Source organism: Microtus oregoni, unplaced genomic scaffold, assembly GCF_018167655.1.
Source record: "Microtus oregoni isolate MIOR12 unplaced genomic scaffold, Mior012 000054F_ref0000373, whole genome shotgun sequence".
In the NCBI taxonomy this organism is placed as follows: domain Eukaryota; kingdom Metazoa; phylum Chordata; class Mammalia; order Rodentia; family Cricetidae; genus Microtus; species Microtus oregoni.
The window spans coordinates 1510865-1537217 of NW_024543830.1; the positions used below are offsets into that span (position 1 = coordinate 1510865).

The 26353-nt window shown below is 51.6% G+C and overlaps 2 protein-coding genes across 9 annotated transcripts in view; one reads left to right on the forward strand and one right to left on the reverse strand.

Annotated features, from left to right (window-relative positions):
- The first annotated feature begins 1353 nt into the window (after positions 1-1353).
- LOC121438040 (CUGBP Elav-like family member 3) lies at positions 1354-15233 on the forward strand. Of its 7 annotated transcripts, none has more exons than XM_041638229.1 (14): positions 1354-1425; positions 1596-2295; positions 3365-3447; positions 8074-8122; positions 8530-8658; positions 8773-8852; positions 9719-9862; positions 9969-10110; positions 10319-10468; positions 11006-11071; positions 11378-11524; positions 11775-11918; positions 12544-12680; positions 14219-15233. In XM_041638229.1, exons 2-13 carry the CDS (start codon positions 2151-2153, stop codon positions 12669-12671), a joined length of 1407 nt encoding a protein of 468 aa, XP_041494163.1. In that variant the 5' UTR covers positions 1354-1425; positions 1596-2150; the 3' UTR covers positions 12672-12680; positions 14219-15233. The 7 variants fall into 7 exon arrangements, with proteins under 7 accessions (XP_041494163.1, XP_041494169.1, XP_041494167.1 ...); XM_041638235.1 differs by having other exon boundaries at positions 1377-1425; positions 2190-2295; XM_041638230.1 differs by lacking the exon at positions 1354-1425 and having other exon boundaries at positions 1447-2295; positions 11381-11524.
- Positions 15234-20754: 5521 nt separating this feature from the next.
- LOC121437853 (sorting nexin-27) overlaps positions 20755-26353 on the reverse strand; it is a 100049-nt gene continuing 94450 nt past the window's right edge. The window contains exons 10-12 of one of the 2 annotated variants that reach the window (XM_041637942.1): positions 25889-26017; positions 25207-25266; positions 20755-24346 (exon numbers count right to left, since the gene is read on the reverse strand). In XM_041637942.1, the coding sequence (XP_041493876.1) occupies positions 24299-24346; positions 25207-25266; positions 25889-26017 (237 nt within the window). In that variant the 3' untranslated portion in view covers positions 20755-24298. Of the gene's footprint in view, positions 25103-25206; positions 25267-25888; positions 26018-26353 lie in introns of both variants that reach the window. The other variant, XM_041637943.1, reaches the window with a different exon arrangement.

The following is a 26353-nucleotide window of genomic DNA, read 5'->3' on the forward strand; positions in this document are numbered from 1 at the left end:
ACCAGGCTGGTCTCGAACTCACAGAGATCCGCCTACCTCTGCCTCTCAAGTGCTGGGATTAACGGCGTGCGCCACCACCGCCCGGCAAGAAGAATCTTCTTGTTGTGATAACTCAGGAACGGAAGCCTCCGGGGTGCATCTGGGAGTCTCAGAGACACCCACAGCACTCTAGAGACATCAGCTCCACCCTGGGTAGAGGAATAGAGTAAGAAGAGCAGGAAGCAGGGAGGTCTACAGAAGCTGCCAGTGAAGTGGGGATGGTGAGCCTGGACCGCTACCACTGAGAGCTGATGTCCCCAGACCCACCCTGTACTGAGCAGGCACCGTGCTTGAACAGAGAGGGCCAACCTTCCTCTGGGTCATGGAACACATGATCAGGTTTTGAAGTATAATTGGTTTCATTTGGGGGCGGAGGGGAATAATGGTCCCTAAATACGTTTTTTGGCTCCTCTCATCTGCCGCCAAGCAAAGGAAGGAGTAACTGGGTATTGGCCCCCAAGGGAGCCTGGCAGCTGTGCGTGTTCCCATAGAAGGAATCAGGACTCTCCACATCACAGGTTCTTTGCATGAAGTGTTTGTTAAGCACCTACTATGTATGAGCAAGACACCACACCAGACTCTGAGCAGTGGGATGCCGAATTAAAGGGAATCTTGGTCTTCAAGAGACTTCTTCCAAGTGAGGGCTGCCAGCAGCTGGGCTCCCTGCCCATACACTTATACACACAAACCCCCCAGAGAGAAGGGGGTGTCTCCAAATGCCAGACTGCTATAGTTCCCCTTGCTTTCTTTTCGGGGAAAATTATGCAGCCCTCTTTCTGCACTCACTTCCACTAGCTCTCTTTCCCCACACCCTTTGCATTTTCCTCTCTGCCTCACTTTTGCTCTTTCCCCCCTAACCCTGTGACTGCTTCTTCATCTACACCTCCCTTTCTGCCCCTCAACCTGCTGCCTGTTCTCCTCCGTTTCTCTTCCTTGATTCCTCATTCTCAGGCTCCCCAAACACCAGACTCCCCTCTGCTCCCCACCCCCAGCTTCCATCCCCTGGGTCTTCTCTTCCTCTTCCAGCACCGGGGACAGCTCCAGCCCCCGGAACAATGGACCCCACCTTAGGGCTCCTCTATAAATTCTCCATCGTAGTGTATTGCCCAATTCCTGATTGGGGAGTAAAATGGGGGAAGGGTTGTTAACAAGACCAGCTGCTCTTCTAGGGTGGAAAGGGAGTCAGGGAGGATAGAGATAGAAAGAGGGAGTGGCTCTTGCCTGGGTTGTGCGTCTCTCTCCAGAGTAGAGAATTTGTATTCTACCCCTGAGACTGACATCACTGATGTCAGGGGAAAGGAGGTGGGAGTGGGGAGGAGAGTGGGGAGGGGGGGGGAGGTTTTTGTTGAGGAGAGCACGGCCGGAGAGCAGAGCTCCGGGACCCAGGTGACTGGGAAAGAAGGCAGCCCTAGTGTCGGAAGTAGCCGGCAGCGGTCCAGGCTGGGGGACCATCCAGGGTGGGGGTGGGAGGGGGGTCGAGGGAGAACCTGAAGGGGGCAGGGCAGAAGGGACCCCCGGAACCCTGCCGCCATCAGAGATCAAGTATTTGGCATCAGGGATCTTCGGACCCAGCAGAAGGATCAGCCACAAGGGAGGTGTCCTCCCTAGGAAGCCAACGAGAGAGTCACCTCCCCCACATCAGGAGCAGGGACCCCTCATGACGCCGCTGGCAACCATATCAGGCCCCTAGCCTCTCAGCCTCCTTCCGATCGCCCTCCTCTTACTCTTTCCTCCTCTCTTGTGGCATTTGTGCCTTTACTCCTGCCCTCTGCGCTCCAGCACTCCTGTTCCGACCCAAACGCCCCAGGGCTTAGCTGCCCTGACCCCCCATCCTGGGATATTTGCCAGATCTGGGAGGGAGATCATTTGTTTGGGCTATGCCCCCTGGTGGCCTGACAGTATCTGCCTAGACCCCTGACCCCTAGCCCTCAACTCCCCAGGCCTCCTTTGTGTGAAGAGCCCTCCTCTGATCAGCACTGTGGTTGGGGGCCAAAGGGAAAGCCGGCCCTGCTGGGCCCCTGGGCCCCACCACCTGCCTCCTTGTTGGGCAGCTTCCCTTGTCTTTGGGCCTCTCCCTGCTCCCCCCTGGCCCCTCCTCCTGGGCCGCCCCAATGAAGGAGCCGGATGCCATCAAGCTGTTTGTGGGGCAGATCCCGAGGCATCTGGAGGAAAAGGACCTGAAGCCCATCTTCGAGCAGTTTGGTCGGATCTTCGAGCTGACTGTCATCAAGGACAAGTACACCGGGCTGCACAAGGGTGAGGGGTCAGGCCAAGCTGGAGAGGAGGCAGCAAGGATGGAGGAAACCGGAGGGATGGAATGGCTGGGAAGGAATGATTTGGAAGCAGAGTTCAGGGGCTGGGGACTGGATGGAGGAGTTGAATGAGAACTCAGTTGAGTGACAGGGACTTTGGGGTGGAAAACTAAGGAGAACTGTACTTAGAGATGGAGAAGGGTGCTGATGGCATGGGAGAAACTCCAGAAGGACCAGAGGGACAAGTTTGAGGAGAGAGGACCAATATTGACAATGTGAGTAGCCCCAGATGATGTTGGAACGGCCGGCCAGGTGTTCAACCTAGAAAGAGTAGGGTACAGCCAAGCCAGGGCAGCCCAGGACGAAAGTGACGAGCAGAGGAGAGGGACATGGGGAAGAGAGACTGGACAAGGTTTGTAGGACTTAGGAAGTTACTAGGAAAATGCTCCTCAGGGCTCTCCAAGAGCTGCACTGCTAAACTGGGCTGGCCTGGGATCAGCACTTGGAGAGCTCCAGATATGCTGGGAACCCTGGCCACACCACCTCCCCGCTCTCTGGGCTCAGAAAAAGCACTTCCGGCTGCTGCTTTTCCTCTTCCTTCTCCATGCACAGCCTGCACCTGCCTCTGGTGGAGTCTAGGAGACCTGAGAAGTAGGGGAAATGGAAGAGGAGAGGGTGATGATGACCAAGATGGAGGGAAGAAGGGGAGAGAGAGGAAAAAGGAGGAGAAAGGGGGAGAGGGAGAGAGAGAAGAGAGAGAGAGAGAGAGAGAGAGAGAGAGAGAGAGAGAGAGAGCGCCCCACATTGCCCTACCTGCTTGGAAATCACAGCTCTTCCTGACCCAGTCCCATCTCTCAACACATCAAATGCTCTCCCTCCTGTGTCCCTCACCTCAGGTCTCTGCTCCAGAAAAAGGGTATAATTTTTATCCCTCTGGGATGCCTCCCCAACCCAGCTGGCAGAGATGGCAAGAAGGGGAAACGCCTTCCCCATCCTCAGTCTCCTGGGGAAACCCTAGGAAGGGGAAACTGGGGACTCACCCCAACCCTGCCTCTCCACCTGTGTCTCCTCAGGATGTGCCTTCCTGACATACTGTGCCCGCGATTCAGCCCTGAAGGCCCAGAGTGCCCTGCACGAACAGAAGACTCTCCCAGGGGTGAGTTCTGCGCTCTGCAGGGTCAGGGGGCTGAGAAGAGTCTCAAGAGTGGCAGGGCACCCACAGCCCTCCCAGGACACTGAGCTGTTTTCCACCTCTTGTCCTCAGTGGGAAACCCTTCTAGCATCCTTCCCTTCTGTAGATGTGTGGAAAAGAAGGATTCCTGGAGTAGATGGGACCTTTTCTGAGGGGTGCGTGCCGCCCCTCCCCCACTCCTCATTCTGTCCCCAGGCCACGCTAGAGGGAGGACCTAGCTGAATGGGAGGCTTGCACAGTAGACTGGACACCTGTGTCAGAGGGAGCGCGAGATGCCCAGGCACTCTTTTGTGGTACTGGATAAGGCAGGCTGGGTGGCTGTGAGGGGGGGAGGGGTGCTTCCCTGAGAACAGGCAGCTGGGCTTCTGAGACCACGCAGGCTCCCTTCCTGTCTCCCAGGAAGAAATCCAAACAGAGCCACAGGGCATCAAAGTGGAGCAGGGTCTGAGGCGGACAAATGAGTTTGGGGACAGCAGGCAAGGGGAGAGCTGCTGTGAGCTTGAAAGACCAAGTGCCCTGGGAGGATGGGGAAGCAGAGGTGACTCTGAGGTGGCTTCCCTCTTGCAAAGTTACATTTCTTTGTCTCTTGAGCCAGCCTCCTACCAGCCTGGGCTGGTAACCTCTAGAAGCTTCCCCTCCTCCCCAAGCCCCTTTGCCCGTCTCTCTGCTTCTCTTGGCTCTCAGACTGTACCAGGTAGCCTTTCCTGAAGCCTCATTGCCCACGGCAAACCTTGGCTCAGCACTGTCTGGGGGTTGGAGACATATCTGTCATAGCCTCCACGCCTTCCCCACGTGGGACAGAACATGGTACTGACTGACCATCCTGAAAGAAAACAAAACAGATGGGGTGGGGATATAGAAAATAGAACTACTCCTCCCCTGACTTCAAACTCTCTGGAGGTCACCTCTAGCCCTCCCCACCATTTTATCCCAACCAACAGGAACTGCCACTGCCCAGAGTGGAGGGTTGGTTCATGCTAGGTGCATGCTAGCCAGCAGGCCAAGGGATCGAGAGAGAGAGAGAGAGAGAGAGAGAGAGAGAGAGAGAGAGAGAGAGAGAGAGCATGTTCATACGCATGTGCAAATGAGCACCTTAAAGGCCAGGTGAGGGGTACATGCGAACTGCTGAGTTCCAACTTTCCCTTCTTTTCCTCTCTGGAGGGCCCCCACAAATCAGTTTTTACCTCCACTGCTGTGAGTTTCCTGTTCCTCATTTCAGAGCTCCTGCAGGAACTGGAGGGTCGCGGAAGGAGCCCAAAAAAGGCCAGAGAAGGGACTTGGATGAATGACACAGTTTGGGCCAGGCAGGTGCCCCAAAGGCAGAGTACCAGCTAGGGATAGCTCCCCTGTATCTGGTCCCCTCCCATTGCCTCTGAAGCTCAAGCAAAACTCTGTCTTGGATAAGACACCCCCTGCCTTTCCTGAAATCACAGTGGGCTGGGCATGGGAGTGGGTGAAGGCCCCTGCCAAGAATGCTCCTCTCGCTTTGCTCCAGACCTCCCAGGTGACACGAAGTTCCCACGGTGGCCTTTGCCACAGTTGACAGAATCCAGAGGGACTGATAGAGTTTCTAATAGGAAATGAGGGGTTCGGTTCTTCCAGGAGAATCACATGCTAAGGGGTTGAGAAAGCTGGCACGGGGCAGTCAAGGGAACAGACACCTGGAGAAAACTCATCCTGCCATTTGCCCCATCAGGTGTGTGTGTGTGTGTGTGTGTGTGTGTGTGTGTGTGTGTGTACATGGTGTCAGACAATACACAGTTCTGTTAGTAACTTTTTGTTCCTGTCTCCAAGTCCTCCTGCAAAGTCTATTTTAACGAGGACACTTTAACCTGCTTCCTGCTCCCCGTCTTCGTCGCCCAGAATCTAGAAGGCACTACCATATTGAGATGTTTCAGGCACGTCTGTGGCTGTTGAGTCCTGTTCTCTCTTCTCTCCAGGAAGAGTTCCCAGGGTGGCTCTGTCCCAGGTTTCTGGATCCATTCTGAGCAGGGTGTGGCCTCTTGGAAGTTGCTTGTGGGTTGCCTCTGCCTGGCTGATTCTTTCCTGTCGGTTCTGGATCAAACTCCCACTCTGGAGATGTAGGCATTCCCATCAGCTTGAGGCCGGGAGGGTGGGCTCAGGGCACCAGGAACTGTGGAGCCCAGAGTGGCAGGGCTCCTGGTCTGCACCCTCAAGACAATTAGATTTTGAGGAAGAGCGAGCTCTTTTTGGAGGTGGGAACTTGACTGTTTATGAGAGGGATGGACTGAACAGTGCTTCTGTTAGGAAAAGCAGCTCAGAGCACCTTGGCTGGAGTGTCAATAGCCCCTTTTTCTTTGGGAGGCCCTTGGGAGGGCTTATCACCTGGTGGGTGGTAACTAGGGAAAGGCGCCTGCCTGGTTGCCGAGTAAACACAGCGCAGCTGGACTCAGGGGAGGGGGCAGGTGTGCCCAGGCAAGCTAACAAAACTGAGCTTCCCGCAGGAAGTGCCAGGCCAGGAAGGAGTGGGACTGGGAATGTGCATTGGGAGTGCTCTGTGAGGGTGTTGTGGGGGGGTTGTCCACACTGTGGTCTGCGGGGTAATCTCTGCGAGGATGGACACCAGCCATGGGTATTTACTGACGTGCTATTTTCGTGCTGGAAGCCTGGGCAGGCACGACATCATTCCTCTCCCAGGTTCTCAATCTCTGAGAGAACAGCAACTTCCCTGGAGACTTGTCGGAAAGGGCCTAGTACCAATCGTAAGAATGTCCATGCTGTGGCCCTGACTGGACTGTCTCCACATCTTGAGGGGGGATGTGAAGTAGCTGCTGTGGGGCCTGGGAGAGAATCTCCTGTTTTGGTTACAGTACAGAAGAGGTAACTGACCATAAGTCTCTAGCCCACAGACCTCCCCTATATGTGTTCTCTCTCTCTCTCTCTCTCTCTCTCTCTCTCTTTCTCTCTCCTGAGGAGATTGAGTCTCAGATGGGATAATCCCAGATTGGTAGGAGGTAAAATCTGGGGGGGGGAGGGCAGATTGGCAGGAGGATTTATGAGATTGTGACCCTCCCACCCCCCACCAGCTGCTCATAGACCCAGAGATTTGGGGGAGGGAGGCTGGGGCAGGAATATCATTGAAGATGAGTCTTAGGTTTGATCTGAACACCTGGCTGGCAGAGTCCAGCCAGGAGCTGTATTTTTGTATTTCTCCTTGTTAATTCCAATCACTCAAGGTCTCCAAATGCTAGAGGACCAAAGGTAAGGAGCACCTGGCTACAGAATGCCTGGTCTGTCTTCTTGAGGAAGTTGAAGCCCAGGGGAGAGAAATGACTTAGCCATGGCTCCTAGCGAAAGGCAAGCCTCCTAGGATCTAGGTCTCCTCGTTAAATGATTTTCGTTAGCCTACCCTTAGCCTCACTCTTAGCAGACTGTCGGTCTCTGGAGTTAAGACTGTCCCACCACCACATGAGTGAGGGTACCGGGTGTGACCCTAGCAGTCAAAGTCCTCACTAGTGACAGAAATTCAGCGCTGAATCCTGAACGCTTTCGCTTCCCAGCAGCTACCACGCTCGCGACCTTGGTTAAGGAAATCAACCTGTGGGAGTTTCCCAAGTCCACTCACCAAACAAGACACGGGGAATAGAAGTAGGAATTTTTCTACCCGCACTGAACAAAGGGTGGTACTGTGGGTGTCGGGGAGAAGGTAGCGCTCTGGGGTACCAGGGAGCCAGGGAAGATTAAAGGGAGCACAGAGCCTCCGCTCCGTCAGCGCTTTCTCAGCTCTTCTGACCATGGATTGGTTCTGGAGGAGAAAGCAGGAGACTGAGCAGTGTGGTCCCTGCAGGGCTCACTCCACTCACCTCCCTCCCTCCAGGACCAGGAAGCTTTCCTGGGCCCCTCCCCCACCTCCCAACCCCTCCCCAATCCTCCACCCCCAGCATACCCTGTTCCCACCCCCCCTCCAGTCCTTCTTTGGGTGTGTGTGGAGAAGCAGAAGTGATGACATCACCACGGTCGCTAGGGCGACGGGGACGGATAAATCAGGCTGAGTGGGCGGTTGCCATGGTGCGCATTCTCCCGTTGCCACGGAGACTGGGCATCTGCTCCCTTTGTGCTGCCCGAGGGCCTTCCCCCTGGGGTCAAGGGGTGTAGGGGAGCAGAGAGGCAGACACACCTCCAGTGGTTAGAAGGAATTCTAGGCCTCTGTGGGGGTCTCCCTCATCCTTCCTTGGGGGTTCTCCATGGGATAGCCCCTGTCTGCTCCACTTTGCAGATGGGGGCAGCTCTGGTTGACCAGGCCCTTGGCTGAGCTCTGACTTCAGAGCTGGGTCCTATGGACCGGTATTTCTCACCTAAGAGAGCAACACCTATGGGTGGTGGCCCAGGCCTTCTGAGGCCAACCTGAGCCCAGAGCTGCGCCCTCTGAGCATCTTCCAACACATCCCCTCTCCTCAGTACCTTTAATCCTTTCAGGTCTGAATCCTAGACAAACCCTGCCCTTTCCTTCCCATCATCTTAGAGGGTTGAGGCAACTTTGTTCCTGTCAGTCTCTGGCCATCTCAGCTGGGGAGGGCTCTTGGATGTTCCAAGGAGGTCCTGCCAGCTTCCTTCTTTTCTCTCCGATAGATGAACAGGCCGATCCAGGTCAAGCCGGCCGACAGCGAGAGTCGAGGAGGTAGGTTCTACAACTTTGGATTCAGCCCCTTTCCTCTTACCCCCAGGCCCAGGGTTTGAGAGAGATGAAGGGTGGCCCTTCCTAAGGAAGGAAGGCTGATGGTACTGGAGAACTGTCTCAGGCTGGGGTTAGGGATGGGCGAGTGTGTGGTAGTAGGTGAAATCTGACCCCTTCGCAAAGATGACAAAAATGAGGCCAAGGTTCAAGTCCTCCTTTCTTGACCTGAGATGAGAGTACTGCTCATTACTAAATTCTAATTTTCAGCTATCACTCCTTTACACCTAGAGATATTGTCCCCCAAGACGGGGGAAGTCTTGTTAGGAGCAACAGGTACACATAGAAGGTGAAAGGCTAGGAGAGTGGTCAGGGGGTCTGAACATTACTCCCCTCCCATGCCCCGCCCCCAGAAGACCGGAAGCTCTTTGTGGGGATGCTAGGAAAGCAGCAGACAGATGAGGACGTCCGGAAGATGTTTGAACCATTTGGGACCATAGACGAGTGCACTGTGCTTCGGGGGCCAGATGGGACCAGCAAAGGTAGCCCTCCCACGGCTCCCCTTGTCCACGGAACCCCAGAGGACGCCCTCACGTGAGGTACGCCCAGAGGTAGGCATTTACCCTCTTCTTCACCCCAATGTTCGTTCACCCCAGGCTGTGCCTTCGTGAAGTTCCAGACTCATGCCGAGGCCCAGGCAGCCATCAACACCCTTCACAGCAGCCGGACCCTGCCGGTGAGCCCCACTCCCCACCCACCAGGCCCTAGCATAGAGCAAAATTCTATTTAAGATAGGACTTCTGATTTATTATTTTTAAGTTTTTGCAAAAGAATCAATGAATTAAATATTACCTCCTATACCTACTCATCTCCAGTCCAAATTCTCTTACTCTCCTCCAGCCTCCTCTGTTTCTCAGTCTTATCTCCCATCTCTTCTCTACCCTCCCCTGCCCCCCACCTCGCTCCCTGGGGTGTCAGCCTTGCTTAGAGGCCCCACCTGCCCAGCACACACTGATACTGCTGCTTCTGAATGTTAGCCTTGGGTCACTTGAGTGCTAGCCGGAACCTAACTAGGTGCTTCCAAAAGATGTGGGGCTTCCCACAACTCAAAGCTCTCTAGCAGAGGCAGGGTGGGCATCAGACAGGAAGAGGACTCAGCATCTGATAGAACTGAACCCTGGGCCCTTCAGCTCAGAGAGTCTAGGACTCTGTGACAATCCTTGCAAACATCCCAATTGAAATTTGATTTGGCTCAGGCTAGCATGAAAGTGTGGAGAGGCATCACCGAGCTCCACGAGACCTGGGGTGTGGGGCTGGAGTCTCGGCAGGGGATGGCACAGCTGGTAGAGTAACCCCCACCGCTGATCCACTGTGGGCGCTGTCCTCTTCATCCCCACAGACCCGTCCAGTCTGAGCATTTAACTTTACACTCCTCAATTCTATCTAGCCTTTTACAAACCCAGTGTAGGGAGACAGTGGGATTAGGATCCCATTTGGACTGGGCATTGTGACGGCTGTGCTCCCAAAGAGGCCTACGACCAGGTGCTGAGGCCCTAGGGAGCAGGCGTTGACTCTGCCTGTGACACATGGGCCCATGCCCAGGGTGCCTCATCCAGCCTGGTGGTAAAGTTTGCTGACACAGAGAAGGAGCGAGGTCTCCGCCGAATGCAGCAGGTGGCTACCCAACTGGGCATGTTCAGCCCTATTGCCCTCCAGTTTGGAGCCTACAGCGCCTACACCCAGGCCGTAAGCATGCCCCGCCCCCTCCATCCCCAAAACACCGAAGCAGGGCTCGGGAGGGAGGACAGCAGTGCTGGGGGCCTGGTCCTACTCTCCTCTCCCCATCCCACAGCTGATGCAGCAGCAGGCAGCGCTGGTAGCAGCTCACAGTGCCTACCTCAGCCCTATGGCCACCATGGCTGCCGTACAGATGCAGCACATGGCTGCCATCAATGGCAATGGCCTCATCGCCACCCCTATCACTCCATCCTCAGGTAAGGCCTATGCTGAGCAGCTAGGGCTAGGGAGAAACACAGCCAGGCACATAGCATGGTGGCTGTGAGCGGGGGGGAAGCCACCAGGTCCAAGAGGTGCTGGGGTCAGAGAAGGGCCGCTTGCTCCACCCTGCCCCCAGTGTGCCAGCTCGTTCTCTGCATCTGTGTGCCTGTCTCTGCTCTGTCGCTATCATTTTCTCCTTCCTAGGAACCAGCACCCCTCCTGCCATTGCTGCCACGCCTGTCTCTGCCATCCCTGCTGCCTTGGGCGTCAACGGCTACAGCCCGGTGCCCACCCAGCCCGCAGGGCAGCCTGCCCCTGATGCTCTGTATCCCAACGGGGTTCACCCTTACCCAGGTGCGGCTCTTTGCCTGCCCACCTTGCTCCATCAGCCATCCTGGCCACCATTCCCATGCTGGCAGCCATGACACACCTTCCCTCTCCAACCTCAGGGCTTAAGGTGCTTTTCTTGCTCTCTTCCTGGGCAGGAGTGCCCCTTGGGTTCTTAGTGTTTTTGAGACAGGGTCTCTCTGTGCGGCCCAGGCTTTCCCAGAATTCATTATGTAGGCTAGGTTAGCTTGGAACTCACAAAGATCCGCCTGCCTCTGCCTTCCAAGTACTGGGATTAATATCATGTGCTACTCTACCTGGCATTCTTCGCGTTCTTGGCTAGGGCAGTTGAGACTGAGAGGTAGAGCGATTTGGCCGTAGTCAGTCATAGACCTGTCTGCGGACACTGGGCTCTTTCCCTTTTCCTACTGCCATAAGCATCTCCCCTTCTCATCTCACCCCTCACCCCTACCCTTCGAGGCTCTGTTGGCTGAGAGGAACGCTGGTGGGGTTCCCATCATGTCCCATCCCAGACCCACTCATGGCTTGTGGTGCTCCCTTCAGCTCAGAGCCCTGCTGCCCCCGTGGACCCTCTCCAGCAGGCCTATGCGGGAATGCAGCACTACACAGGTGAGGATGCAGGCCTGGGCCTGCGCATGAGCAGGGGGGTGGGACGGCGTGAGGAAAGCAGACCTAGAAACTATACACCTAAGCCTCCTTCGATGCTCTCTGCCAACCACGCCCTCAGGCTTTCCTGACAAGCTATGCCTGTGAGAGTGGATGCTTGAGGAAGCACCCCGGGACTTGATTCGAGGAAGCCCCTTCCCTGACACGCTCAGTCCTGTGGAGTCCACTGGACTGGGCTGGAGAGGGAGACAAGGCTGGCTGTGAGAGGTCGGGGAACCCCATTTGCTTTTCCTGTTTTCACTACCCTAGCAGCCTATCCTGCAGCCTACAGCCTGGTTGCACCTGCGTTCCCGCAGCCTCCAGCCCTGGTCGCCCAGCAGCCCCCACCACCACCTCAGCAACAGCAGCAGCAGCAGCAGCAGCAACAACAACAACAGCAACAGCAACAACGGGAAGGTGCCAGCCAGGGGCAGGGTCCTGATAGCTGTGAACCACCCATGTTGTGGGCTTGGGTACTCCCGATGGTTCTGCGCCAAACTCAGCTCTGGCCTTATGTGTGAGGATGGAAGGAATGGGGACCCCGGTCCCACACTGCCGGGGGCCTGGATCGGCAGCTATTCTCTGCAGCAGCCCGCCCCCACCTCTGATGGTCCAGTCTGCATTTCCCAGTCTCTGAGCTATCCCTTCTATCTCTGCTGCCACCCAGGCCCTGATGGCTGCAACATCTTCATCTACCACCTGCCCCAGGAGTTCACGGACTCAGAGATCCTCCAGATGTTTGTCCCTTTTGGTCACGTCATCTCAGCCAAAGTCTTTGTTGACCGGGCCACCAACCAGAGCAAATGTTTTGGTAAGAACATGATGATCCAAAAGACCCCATGGACATTTTTGTTTGAACTCTAACTTAGAACAAAGTTTGCCACATTCGGAGGCATTTAGGGTCTCAATGAGCTCAGCATTTGAAAGCCCGATTATACAAGACCACAAAAGAACCATCTCTGACACACCCACCAGCCCATACAGTTGCCACCCAAGCCCGGCTCTTGTAAAAACATCATAGCTTCATCTTCCTCCTTAAGAACCAAACTTGGGGCTAGAGAAGTAGCTCAGAACACTGAGCACATGTAGTGGCATGAGATCCTATGTCCACATCATACACACACGTGCAATGGCACAAGATCCTATGTCCACATCACACACATGTACGCATACATGCACACACACGTGTAGTAGCATGAGATCCTATGTTCACACACACAAACACATCCTAGATTGTGAATGGCTGGACTGGATTTACTCATTAAACCTATCATAAACCACTTCTCTCTGACTGCCTCCTGTATGTCAGGCAGGTCTCTAGGTTTTAGAGTTACTCGGAGGGAGCAGGGTGGTGCTGGGAAACAAACAAGTAGCCCTGGCGCTACGGCTGGACAGCGCTGTGGAGCCAGGCCGGCCTTATGCCCTTCTCACCCCAGGCTTTGTGAGTTTCGACAATCCGGCCAGTGCCCAGGCTGCCATCCAGGCTATGAATGGCTTCCAGATTGGCATGAAGCGCCTCAAAGTCCAGCTAAAGCGGCCTAAGGATGCAAACAGGCCCTACTAAGGGCTTCAGGTGGGTGCTGCTTTGTCCTGTGACCTCATCTCCAGACTACACACACTGGGGCCAGACCCCTTAAGTGACCCCCCACACACACCCTTCTTCCATTTACCGACCCACCATGATGCTGAGCAAAAGAAAGTGGGATCTGGGCCACTCCCTCAGCTACTAAGTCATTTGTGTCTCCTGCAAGCACGCATGCGCGCGCGTGCACGCGCACACACACACACACCCATGCGTGAGCACGTGTGCACACAAACACACCACCCCAGGGAGAGCCAAGTCTACACCTGTGTCTGCTCCCAGAGTTTTCCACAGAATCTGGTCTTGTTTGTCTGGTCAGTGTCTGTGTGTCTGTGTCTTTCTCTTTTCTGGTTTTCCTTTGGGTTGGATGTAATTAGTGAAGTAGGTTTGGGGGGGCCAGGAGGCTGCTTTAGAGAACTGGAGGGTCACAGAGCCTCTTGGCTCGGAAACCTTGTCTCCCAAGAAGTGGGGACACTCAGGTCCTGTTGCCCTAACTGCAGGTGATTTTCCCAGGGCAGTGGACGCTGGGGCAGAACACAATACAGATGGGAGTGGGCGTGGCTTGGCTTAGTGGAGAAAGTGGGATAGCACCTACCTGGTACTGAGTAGGGCCCCTCCACCCCAGTGAGGCTGTCATTCAGACTTGGGGCACAGAGCTGTGAACCCTGGCTACTTTTGATTTGTTTAATCTCCTTTGGACCAAGCCTTGAAAAAAATCACAACCCAAGAACAATACCCACATTTCTGTTTCTCCCCTTTCCCCCCAATCCTGGCTGCTTAACTCCCCCCACCCTGGGGGCCCCCAGCCCAGGGTCCGTGTCCATTGTCGGCTGAAGCCCCCATCCCGGACCCCTGCTCCGGGCCCCTGTAAGTTGCATGGAACGAGCGTGTTGTCTTTTGGAGCCAATTGTTTGTTATCTGGGGAGGGGCTGTGGAGGGAAGCGCCCCCCCAGCCCAGGCTCAGGGCCGGGGGCAGCTCGCGGGATGTGCTTGGTCAACAGTGGTTGGTGACTGTGGTTTGTGGTCTGTGCATTTTTCTCTTGCTTCCTTTGTTCCTTTCCAAAAAGGAATGAGAACAGTACCTTAGGGCTAGGAGTGGTGTCACTCCATCCCTAAGCCCCTCCTGGGTCACCCCAGTCTCTGCGGATGCTCCCCTCTCCAGGTGTCTGTCTTGTCCGTGCACCATCTTCTCCTTCCTTCTAGTTATCTCTGCTTGCCTGTTTGTCTCATTCCTTTGCCGCTCTCACCTCTAGCTCTGTCTGGTGTTTCTTCCTAATAGCTTCAGCTTCTGTTTTGTTCCACCCTTTCTTCCCCATTTCTCTCTCCCTGCTCTATGCCCTCATAGCTGGAGGGATGGGGGAGGTGAGCGGATGGTTCTGTTGGGACATGGCCTTTCTGATGGCCTGCCTTTCTCAAGTAGCCCCATCATAGGTGCCATCCCTCCCTGCCACCACCCGCCCCCTTCCCGGAACCCATGACCAGTATCAGCCATCTTCCCTGTGCGTCACCCAGATTTCCTTTCTTCACAGGTCTGGAGATACCAGAGGAAGGGCACTCTCTTCCCATGACTGGCCCTGGCCTTCTCTGCACATCTGCCCTGGGCCTTGATTGGACTCTGGGGCAAAAGCTGCTTCATGGCCCTAAGGGTCCAGGACCTGGCTCACTCCCACCACCTTGCCTCTCTGAAGGGCCATGGTTTTGCTTCCCTGGCTCCAAGAGCCTATTTCCTCCCCAGTGCCCTTTTGGCCTTTGTGAGGAAGCGAGGAATAGGCTTGGAGGCCCAGGGGTATCTGCCTTCTGCTAGGGCTCCGGAGTCGGGCCTCTGCACCCACCATTCGTTCGCACTTGTCTCCCCTTAGTGGGCCTGGAGTAGCTGTGCCCCCCTGAGGGCAGCCAGGCATCCGCTCTCCCAAGCTTTCTCACCCCAGCCTCCTCCCCACTGTAGGGGCTTCTCAGAAGCTGGCTCTCACTTCTCCCTCCACCCTCAGCTAGAGGTAGGATATCTCCAAATCCCAGGCTCCTATCCCTAACACTCATTGCCTCCCCCAAGAGCCCCCTCAAAGGAGGATGTGGGGGAGCCCTGAGGGCTGCCTCTCTGCCAGCCAGTCACAGAGACCCTCCTTTCATGAGGAAAAGACCTTCCCTGAATCCCTAAAATGTTTACAGTCTCTGCTGGCCTCCATGTGAGTACCAGGACCACCAGGGCCTCACCCAGCCCAACCAGCCAGGCGCTGCCACCCTCTTTCTGGGAGTTTAGACAATGTTGCCCTTGGACTTTTTTTCTCTCTCTTGATTTCTCCCTTTGCTTTGGGGGTAATTGGGTATTTGGTAGGAAGGGTGTGGGGAGGGGTTAAAGGGGTTTATTACCTGATCATTTTCTTTAGGAAGAAGTTTTAGGGAAAAGAACACGGGTGGGGGTGGGATGGTAGTGGGCGAGAAGGGGAGTCAATTTCTGACACTCTATGCTTTACTTATTTATTTATTCAGTTTTACTTTTGAAAAGTTGGTCTTTTCTGTCTAAATAAAGAAAGAAGTTTAAAAGCACCCAGTATGAGTCTTGGAAGGTTGAGAGTAGGGCGTTCACATTGGGGAGGGGGAGGGAGGGAGGGAAGGAGATTAGGGTTAGAGAGACAGAACTTTGAGGAAGGTCAAGCCTTGCTCATAACTTCACTCATCTTTGGGGGCTTGATTCTAGAATGCTGTTCAGAGTCAAGCACAGCGGAAGGACCTGCAGGAGTGTACTGGTCAGCAGGCCTCTCTGAAGGTTGGGGTCTTGTTTCCGGTGACACTAGGAGCTGGCTAACACTACCATTGCTGTGTGCGTGTGGTCCCGTGCTGACCCTTCGCGTTCATTCCTTATTCTCCAGCAGCCCTATGGGCAGGAGGTAATTAGCAATAGGCAGGGAAGATGCTTGGAAGGGTAGCTCCTTTCCCCAGAGTCACAATGCCAGAAAAGAGGAAGCTGTACACCTGTCCAGCCGCTGTCTTCTCACCTGTTCCTGAGGTGAAGAGCACCAGCAGTGTCAAACAGGGTGCTAGAGCGCTCCATCCGGCAGGTCTCAAAGTCAGTTCCTATGATTCTTTCCCAAGAATGCTTTCACTTGTCACACCAAGGGATCATGTGGTGTGGGCTCCCTTCACTGGGCACAGCCCACTGGTAGGCAGCAGCTCTCCCCAGGTTCTTACAGACTTGCCCTCATCCAGTTATGACCTGGCCTCAGGCCAGAGCTGTTCAGTGGAAGTGTGACTGCAGGCTGGGGATGTAGCTCAGTGGGAAAACACTTGCCAAGGGTGCCCAGGGCCCTCTACACCAACACAGAGATAATGAGAAAGAAAGCAAGGAAGAGAAGGAATCGTGGGGTGGGTGTAAATATCAGGGCAAAAGAGAAACTTACAGCCATGTGTAACTCCTCAGAGCTAACCCCACCTTTCCCTTCCCCTCCCCTCTTAGCAGGGTCCATAGTTTAGAAGAAGGCAGGCACAGCAGCACATGGCTGTAATTCCAGCACGTGGGAAGTTCTGAGGCCAGCCTGGGACAGACACACACAGACACACACACAGCACTATGGAGACACATTTGGGTGTGGCTTCAACGAAAAGCAAGTCTCAGTGTGGTAGAGATGAAGAATAGGGTGCTGTTTTCTATAGTCCTTCCTTTTGTGACAAGCAGTAACTCAAGGGCCGAGGCTTCCATGCACATGGCAGGAGAAGAGCCCATGTTGGTGGCAGCAGGACGTGGCTGGTTTATGCTGCTCGAGCAGATCACCTTTTTTCTTTTTTCATTGACTGTGGCCCATGGGATGGTGCCACCCACCCACCCACCCACCCCAGGGTACCCTTTCTCGTTCATCCTCTCAAGACATGCTCTTAGGTCAGTTTTAAATCCAGTCAAACTGGCAATGAAGACTAACCACTTAGAGGAAGGATTCAGGCAGGACACTCAGCTAATAAGGCACCTGAAATCTTAGAGATGTGTGAGTGCATCTTAGGCCGTCTGAGTGCATGCACGCGGTGACAAGAAGTCAGGGTAAGGCCAACAGGAGCTGGCAGCTAGTATTTGGGAGTTTCCCCCACAGCTATCTCAGCTTTACAACAGTTTGTAGGTCAGAACCAAGATGAGAGGTGAGTTTCAGACCAAGAGAAATCTCCCAAGATGACTGTGTCCCCTCCCTCCTGCTCCTGGCCTGCTTGTAGGCGGATGTGGCGGCACCACCTCAGTTACTGTCTAGTGTGGCCTTCTAATAACTTGCTGAGGCAGAGGAGTGTAGGTGGCACATTAACAGATGAGATAGATGTCATTTTAACTGTACAACCAAAAACCCAACACTGAGGAAAACATCCTGTAGGGAAACCAGTGCTGACAAGGGCCCAGCAGGGAAAGCCCTGATGAGTTCATATTCTCTTCCCTTTCTATGCACACACACGTGAGCTGGCCCTACCCGACGTTGCTCCTTGCTGATTTAAAAGTCATGTTCTTTTTGAGTAAGCATTTTACTTCTTGGGTCTCAAGTATTTGTGACCCAAGAGTTCCCTTGAAGGCCAAGCTTCCCTTCAAGGAGAATCTGAAGAGATCTAACCCAATGTCTTGGTTCTAGAAAAGCTTTGCTTTCTCACCTTTCAGCCTCTATTTTTAAAATTTATGTATTTAGGTTTCTCAAGACAGGGTTTCTCTGTGTAGCCGTGGCTGTCCTGGAGCCCTCTGAAGATCAGGCTGCCTTCTAGTGCTGGGATTAATGGCATGCACCCCGCCCCCACCGGGCTCAGCCTCTATTTTAAGCATTTACTATTCAATGTGCACACACATGCATGCAGACAAGCATGCACCAAGGCACGTGGTGGGTAGAGGACAATTTCTGGGAAAAGCCGATTCTCTCTTTTCACCATGTGGGTCCTGAATGACCACGGAGTCATCTTGGTGGCCCACATGTAACTGAGAATGGTCTCCAGATCATTGCATAGTCAAAGAATGAACTTCAACTCCTGCTCCTCATCTCCACCTCCCAGTTCTGGGGTCACACATGTGTACGACCACATGGCCCATTGTCCATTTCTCCAATTTCCATCCAAAGGACTGCATCCCCTCTCCTGCTCAATAAAGAGTTCCTGCCACACACACCTTGCTTTTCTCCTGCACTCATTTTGGCCTACCTTTCCCCCTAGTTTTCCTGTTAGTGAACATGACCACACTTACCCACTCATGTCCAAGTCTGGATTACAACCTTTCCATTTCTTTCCCATTTCTGGGAGGGGTGGTTGAGACAGGGTGGCCTCAGTCTTCCCTCTTTAGCCTCTCAAGTCCTGAGACTACTGACAGAGGCCATTGCACTCAGCTTCTCCCACGTCTTCTAGTCAGCCCAACAACGACGGTGGCCCCACTACTATCATTATTGTCCATACCCACTGCCCCACTACAGAAGTCTGCAGGGTGCTCCTCTGCCTCTATTCCCCACCTACTCTCCAAGCAGCGTCAACTCCAGTTCACTAAGGTTTGCCGAGTGACTTTCATATGCTTTCTTCACTGCTACAGTCCTACTGCCCTAAACAGGTGCCCTGAACACCAGAAGCTATTTAGTAATCAGGAAGAAACGACTGCCGGGGCTGGACAGACGGCTTGATAGCTCAAAGTGCTTAGTGTTCTTGCAAAGGACTCAATTCTGGGTCCCAGCACCCACAGAGTGACTCCCAACTGTCTGTAACTCCAGTGCCAGCTAATCCCAACTCACACGATACACATAAAATACCTCTAAATGACTATTAGACATCTACACTGGATTTCCCACCTGTGCCCAAACTGAATAGTCTGATACTAAAATACATTCCCTTCACAGTCCAGGGCTTCTTGCTGTTGTTTTTAGAGATTACTGACTGACTGATTTTTGGTTTTTCAAGACAGGGTGTTTGTCTGTGTAGCCCTGGCTGGCCTAGAACGTGCTCTGTATACCAGGTAGCCTCGAACTCGGAACAGACCTTTCTTTGTTCCCCTGCATGCTGGATTAGAGGCATGTGCCATCTTGCCTGACTGTAGGGTTTTTATGTGAGGGCTCACATGTGTATCTCTGCACCACATCTTCCCGGTGCCCAAAGAAACCACAGAGAGGACTGGAGAGCCTGGAACTAGAGTTACAAACGGTTGAGTCTCCATGTCCTGGGCACTGAGCCTGAGTCCTCTGAAGAACAGACAGTGCCCTTAACCAATGAGGCATCTCTCTAGGCCACCTGATTTTGAGATGGGAGCTCATGTAGTCACGATCTTGAACTTGCTATGTAGCCAAAGATGCTCTTGAATTCCTAATTCTCCTTCCTTCCTTTACTTCCCAAGAGCAGGCATTGCAGGTGTCTCTGCCTGGCCTGGCTCAACTCTTGCATCTCTAGTCACACTCCCCTATTATGTAAACTCAATGTTATTACACCACTGAAGATTTCATTGCTACAATTTTTCCTTATATCTATTCCTTCCTTTCAGTTATCATTGTGTCTGCTTCTTAATGGAATAATTAGAATAGTCTCCTAATTTATCCTGTCTTCTGAACAGTGGAAGGAGAATCACCTGCCACAAATTGCCCTCTGACCTCACACATGTGTACTGTGATTTGTGCATGTCAACACACACACACACACACACACACACACACACACACTCTATAGAAACGGGCTGGGGGAACCCTTACCTCCAACTGCATTCTTGTACATACCCTCTGTTCCGCTGAAACAGTGTTCTCACTGTGCTCTGGACAAGTCTGGTCTTTCTTACCCAGGGTTTCTTCATCCTCCATTGCTGCAGTGTCTTATGCATAACAGCCCAATACTGTTTGAGACCTGCTTGATGAAATTCTACTCATGTTAAATAATTCAAATTAATTTCCGTTTGCCTTCATCTTTAAGTCCTAATATTTATTATATTTATTGCATATGTGCATGCAATACAACTCATGTGTACACAGAGAATCACTCGTGGAAATCAAGTTTTCTTTTTCCACGTGGGACACAGGGATCGAACTCAGGTTGTCAGGCTTGGCAGCAAGCATCTTTACTGAACCATCTTGGTCCTTCCCTCAATTTTGAGACAGGGTCTTATGTGGCCCAGGCTGGCCGTGAACTTGCTGTGTAGCTGAGTCTGGTCTTACATTCCTAATCCTCCTGTTTCCTGAGTCCTGAGGTTATAGACATGCACCACCATGTCTGGGCTTTTAACTGGAACGCTCATAGCCCTGAAATCTCCTCTTAAGGCTATGACCATACCTGTATCTACTGTAGTTTCTCACACAATGTCCCATACACATGGTATTTCTTAATGGAGCTGGCTTTAACCTCTGTAATTCTAATTCTATAATTCTACCTTTCTATGGATCTCTCCTAATTAAAGAAAAAAAAAAAGAGTTTTTAATGTCTAGTGGCCAGTGTCAGATTCCAAATACTAGACATTGGTGGCTGGGCGAATGAGACTGTGAATATCGGCTCTTCCCAAATCCAAATGTCAAACTTGGTCCTTGCTCTTAGGGTCAGCTAAGGAAGAAAAGCAAGTGGTAAAGGTTATGAAAATAACGAAAAAACGAAGATTCATAAAACAGATGTCTGACCCATTACAAATGCTGAGCTTCTGAGTAGGAGGTGGCCTGGTACCTCAGAGCAAGGAGAGCAGGATCACCCTTATTCTCAGCCCCCAGACCTGATGCTGCCTAGGCATTCACTAGGGGTGATCTAAAAATGTCTCCTTGTTTACTCAGGAGATCCACACATGCTGGGGGCGAGGTGGGGCCTAATACTATGTCCCAGAGGCTCTGCCAGGTTTTCTTTGTGCTTGGTGAAGGGGTCTGTGAATAGTCACAGATTCTGTGCAGGAGAGCTCAACAAACTGAGAGCTGAGGAAGCAGGTGGGATTTCTGAGGGAGCTACTGGGAAAAGAACTGTCCCTTCCTGCCTCTATTCCCTGCCTCTCCGGGTACCTGGGAAAACCAGTCAGATGGTCCCTCTCATTTTCAGACTAGTCGTTCCAACCAAACTCTCAAGGGCCCCTCCTTAGTTCTTCCCACATAACCCAAAGGATTTGTAGTCTAGGAAACCAAAGAATTGTTTCATCAATAAATCAATTTATTTAAAAGAATATGTTACAATTAATTACACTAAGTGACATTACCAAACAATCTTAGAGTGGTTAGCTCTAGAGCAGGGGCTGGAGAAACACTGGAGCCAGTGTGGTCTCTGCATTTTCTCTTCACATTTCATAGATCACAAATAAAAATACAAGATACTGCAGTGAAAATACAATTAGAGTTTCTCTCAAATAAATTAAAAGGATGCATGGCCTGGGAAAAACTGAAGCCCAGCTCACTGGCTTAAAAGGGGGCCTGATATCAAGTTGGCGCCCATGTTTAGCAGCTGGCCAGGTGCTCCTACCAGAGTCAGCCCCTCTTCAGTCTTGTTCCTCCCTAGAGCCCAGTTTCCGTACACCTCAGTTACTGCTGAAAAAGCTGCTGCTGTCTAGGTAGAGGGAGCCTGGCAGATGCACTCAGGTTGGATTAAGAGGAAACCAAGGTGGGGGGGTTATAGAAGCATTCTCCCTCTCACTAGTTCTGAGTATTCGGCCACGCTCTCCCTCCTCCAAAATGAAGTTAAAGTAACCCACGAAACTGGCGAAGGAGCAGCCATGTGCTGAGGCCATCTCCAGACATATTAATGGACAGGAGACAGGGAGACCCTCCAGTCCGGGAGACTTCAGGTCAACTCATATGCATGCAGGTCCCTTTAAGAAAGCGGCTTTCTAGGAGCTGGCCCATAAGCTGGAAATTCTGAGATGAAAGAGGTGTCTCCTCTTATCAGTGCCCTACTTTGCTGCTCCAAGCATGGGGTTGGAGCTATAAAAGGGGTAACTCAAAGCTACTGGCCCAGGTAACTAAAGGATAAAACTAAATGGGCCAGGCAAGAGGATGCTGGAATATTTATCTCGTTCCTCCCTGAGAGCTCTGTCCAGGCCTCGGAGCTGCCCTAAGCACTAAAGTATATGTAGCTGTGCTGAGCTTAGGCCTCAGCATGGGGAGGGCAGGAAAATGTGCACCAGGATAAAAATACAAAGAGCAGCAAGCTCAAAGCACTACCCAAACAAAGCTTCCTACGGGTCAGGTTTCTCAGGGTCCATAAAAATCTTTTGAATTTTTGTCTCATAGAAACTCAACATGGAGGAGACAATGGGAGAGCAGGAAGATCCTGCTGGTGTGAAGATGGGGAGGCGGATTCCCTTTCTCAGAGACAAACTGCAAAAGAAGACTGGGAGACAGATGCCACCCTGGGCAGAAGCCAGGACTACAAAACATAGTAGGGACTGAAGAAAAAGTGCAGGGGAAATGGGCAGATGGAGTAGAGTTACATCTAACACTGCTTCATGCAAAGGGGCTGGATGCTGTGGGTCTCTGGCCATGGTGGCCTCTGCCTCCATGACTGGAGCCCCACTCTGAGCCCTCTGGGTCTCCCCCTTCCTGTCTTCTTGCTGCAGCTATGAGACTGCCTCAAGTAGGCTGCTCCTACACAGATTCTGTTAACAGGCCAACATCTTTGGGGCTCATACTTAGAGACCTCCAAAAAGCCCTGTCTCTTCTCTAGAAGGCTGTTAAGTAGACTCCTTCATGCCTCTCTCACTGAGGGAACAGGAGCACACTGTTGCTATTTTTACAGTTTGAACAAAGATGACCTCCAAAGTACCTTGGAGTAGAAATCAATGCATCTACTTTTAAGGTACTCAGACTCAGGATTAAAGCCAGAAGGAAGAGTTGATCCTGGATCAAAGCCTTCAAATCAAGTACCACCCTCTCCAACTTTAAACACTCACCACTCTTATATTTTATACTCCGTGGTTCCACAGATTTGTAGAGGGAAGGAATAGGCTGTCCTAAAAGGTTCACACCTTCCTGAGACAAGTGGCTGCCAGAATAATAGAGACAGAAAAGTGGTCTCCTAGTAATCTGCCAAAACCAGTACAAAAGCAGTATGAAGTTTTAAACCAAACCCAACACTGCCAACACCACCCAATTCCGGCAGCTGTATAAAGCCCAGATGCCAGCCGATGGAGGCTTCTATTTGCAAGGTACAGCGGGGAAGCAGGAACTCAAGGTCTGAGAATATTACCCTAGTGCCAGCCCTGGCCTATGCCCCTAATGTAGTTCTTAGGCCCTAGAAGTCCAAATGCAAGGGCAGACAAGGACCTCTTCTACTTCTGAGACAGGGTCTCATGGAATCAAGGATAACCCTGAACTCAGGATGGGCTTGAACTTCTGACTAAGTGCTGAGATTATAGGTGTGCACCACCACACCAAGATTTATGCTGTGCTGGGATGGAACCTAGGGCTTTGTGCACACCAGGCACACTCTGTACACACTCTGCCCACTGAGGCCCAATCCAGTCCCAGATGAAGAACTCTGAGAGACTTCTCTCCAGTCCCCTTTGAAGTAAAGAGTGGAGACCCACTGAAATCAAGCATATTCCACTTCTTCCTGGCCCTGAGCTGGCATGAACAGGGCTATGATTTGGTTGACAGAGACCCAGACTCTAAGTTTCCCCAAGTCACTCCCTCCCCACAAAACTGTTTAAGGAAGTCATGGAGGGTGTAAAATAAAGGTAGTTACTCGACAGGAACGGAGGAGGTAAACCCTTATAAACATGAGGCACTGCTTCCTTCCTTCCCTCCGTATGTTCCTAATACTGTCCCTGTCGCAGAAGAGAAGTTTCCTATGGTGACAGCTCCCTGACACTACCCTCACCTCTGTTTTGGGCCAGTTGAAAGGAAGCATATAAAAGGCCCGAAAGAAACAGGAAGGAGATGCAGAATGGACTAGTCAGTCACAATGACTTGGAATGGAGACCATAGGTCTTTAGACTCCCTGTAGACCTGCAGTCTAGTTGCTCTTGAGAAACAGCCTTTCTCCTCCTCAGCACCCTCTTGAAGATAAAGACATACATTCCTTGCTCCTCGGACTCTATGGCAAACCAATAGCCAGAAACTGTACTCAACACAAAAAAAGGGGGGACCAAGCAGGTTGTAAACTTTCCGAGTCCTGCATGAGGAGAGGTATTTTCCCTGTGATTTTTTTTTTTCCTTTTTAAAGTTTGTTTCAAAATAAAGAGAGCAAGAGAGAGGTCATGAATTCAGTGAAAGGTGTGTAAAAACACAAGCTAAAAAAGGTACTGCCAGCAATAGGAAATTTAAAAAGAAATATATATGTATATACGTGCAGCTAATTTGTGTATATATAATTTTTTACATACATACATATATATGCTTGAACAGTGCAAACGGATGGAGTTCATAGTTCCAGTTTTAAAAATATAGTACAGGAGAGTTTGTTGGTACGAGGCCTGGGGAAACGACAAGGGTGCCTTTGGTGAGTTGGTGGGCTTACTTCTGTCTCATCTCAGTGGACTTCTGGCACTATCAACCTGCTGTTCTCTACCAGCTCAGTTCCAGAGACGTGAAGTTCACAGGGAGTTATTAATATTTAGCTTAGGATTTTGGGATATAACGACCTTTTTTTCTTCTTTTGTGTTAATGGTTACTGTCTGACATGGGAGACAAGAGGGCCAAGAGAATGAGGGCAAGGAGAAGGGATGGAATGAGGAAAGGCTAGGTGGCCACATCCCTCTGCTGTGACCTCGCCATCTGGAAAATATTCTGAAAGGAAAAAAAAAAGAAGAGTTATTGAGGAGCAGCGTGGACTCCGATCTGGAGACAATCCTCAGACAGAGCTGGAGCAGCAAGCCTAGTGGACAGCTTGACCAGCTTTCCATCCAGAACCACAGCCTCCTTGAGCACAGAGAACTCTCTCTCACTACCACCACCTGGCTCAGTCTTCCTGTTTTACAGGAGACAATTCAGATCTAAGGAAGTTGCTTTGCCCAAAATCACAGACCAAAGAAGCAGGAGAAATCCCAGGTGACTTTCAGAGCCCAGTGTTCTTTCTACTATAGCAAGAACATCAACTTCCACATGACTGACTGGACCTTTTGATTTCCTGATTTTCTCTGAGGATTTAAGTAGCTAAGTATTTAGAGTCTAAATTCTGCTCCAGCATGGATGCTATAAACAACAGTGCAACAAATTTCCCCCACATGTATGTTCTTGGTTAGTGAAGAAAGACCCTACTGTGACTTATCCAGGCAGACGGCTAAAACTCAGGGCAGGTGCTCTCCTGGGTCAGGAACAGCATGGAGGGTTATTTGATTAAAACAACAACAACAATAAAAATCAAACAAACAGGCAGAAGAGGGTCCATGAAGCCATGAGAGGTGGAAGAGCCTGCAGCCAGTGTCCACCCCTACACAAGGGGAGAAGCAGGGCTTTGTGCATAGCCCATTCACCATCCAGAGGCCAACCTTGCTGGGAGAATGTCCTGGCTCACATAGGACAATCAGTCTCTAACTAATATTCCTAGAAAGACAGAAATGGAGGTGAGGGTCCCAGTATTTGGTCATGGACCTATAAATTTTAAATAAGAAGATGAGGAAATTAATTCAAGAATTCTTTACAATTACCTCTTTTCTCCACTTGAGCTCGCAGAATACCCTCTCAAAGCATTCATGCATGTAATTGAACTGGAAAAAAAAAAGGTAGCAATACTCACTGACTTCCCAAGAGCAAACACAAGACCTTGTCTTTGAACTTCAGTTCTATCACCCCATCTTCCAAACCCACCCAGGACAGAAAAAGATCCTGCTGTGAACCCTAAACACAGACCTGGCAATCTATTGTTCTCGAGCTCCTCCTAGTGGTAACTATGATATATGGATGCAAATTTCACAATCCCAGCTGGACAAAACATCAAACTATTCCTTTTGATCTTATGGCTATCAACAAAGGAATAAAGTACGTGTTTAGGGCTATAGAAATACTCCAGAGAAACCAGGCTGTAATGGCATTCATCTTTAATCCCAGCACTCAGAAGGCAGAAGCAGGTGGATTTGAGCTCAAAGCCAGCCTGGTCTACATTTGCAAGTCCCAGGCCAACCATGGCTTCATTGTGAGATCTTGTCACAAACAAACAAACAAACACCCAACAAACAATAACTACAGCAAGACAATGGAGAGAAAGAATTTTCTGAGATCATAACTTCAATGCTTCCTAGAGCCCCAGATTCATGCGTTTTTCCCTTTAGTTCCCACTAGGATTTACTGAAAGCCCACTCTCTCTCCCCTGTGCCCCCATCTCCCACTCACATATGGTGTGAAGATTTTAACCCATCGAGGCTTCTTCTCTCCTCGTGCATATTCAAAACAGAAGGCCATCCCCTCTTCATCTGTGTCCCATCGCTGCATTTCATCCCATTCAAATGCTATGACCTGGTTCTAGACAGCCAAGAACACCAGAGTAAGGACTACAGACTAGCTGAGGCAAAGGCATTCTGACAGAGAAACACTAGTGCTTCAGGGAAAGGCTGGGACAAGAGAAACTGAGGCTGGGACAGTGGCTCCGTCGGTAAGTGCTTGCTGGGCAAGGTGACCTGAGTTTGAGCCCCAGAACCCGAACAAAGGTGGAAAAAGAGAAAAAGACTCTAGCACAAAGTCATCTTAAAACCTCCACAAATGCACCATGACATGCATGTGTGTGCATGCACACATACAACACGCACACATACATACACATGCATGCCCACTCACATACATGAATGAAAGCATACACAC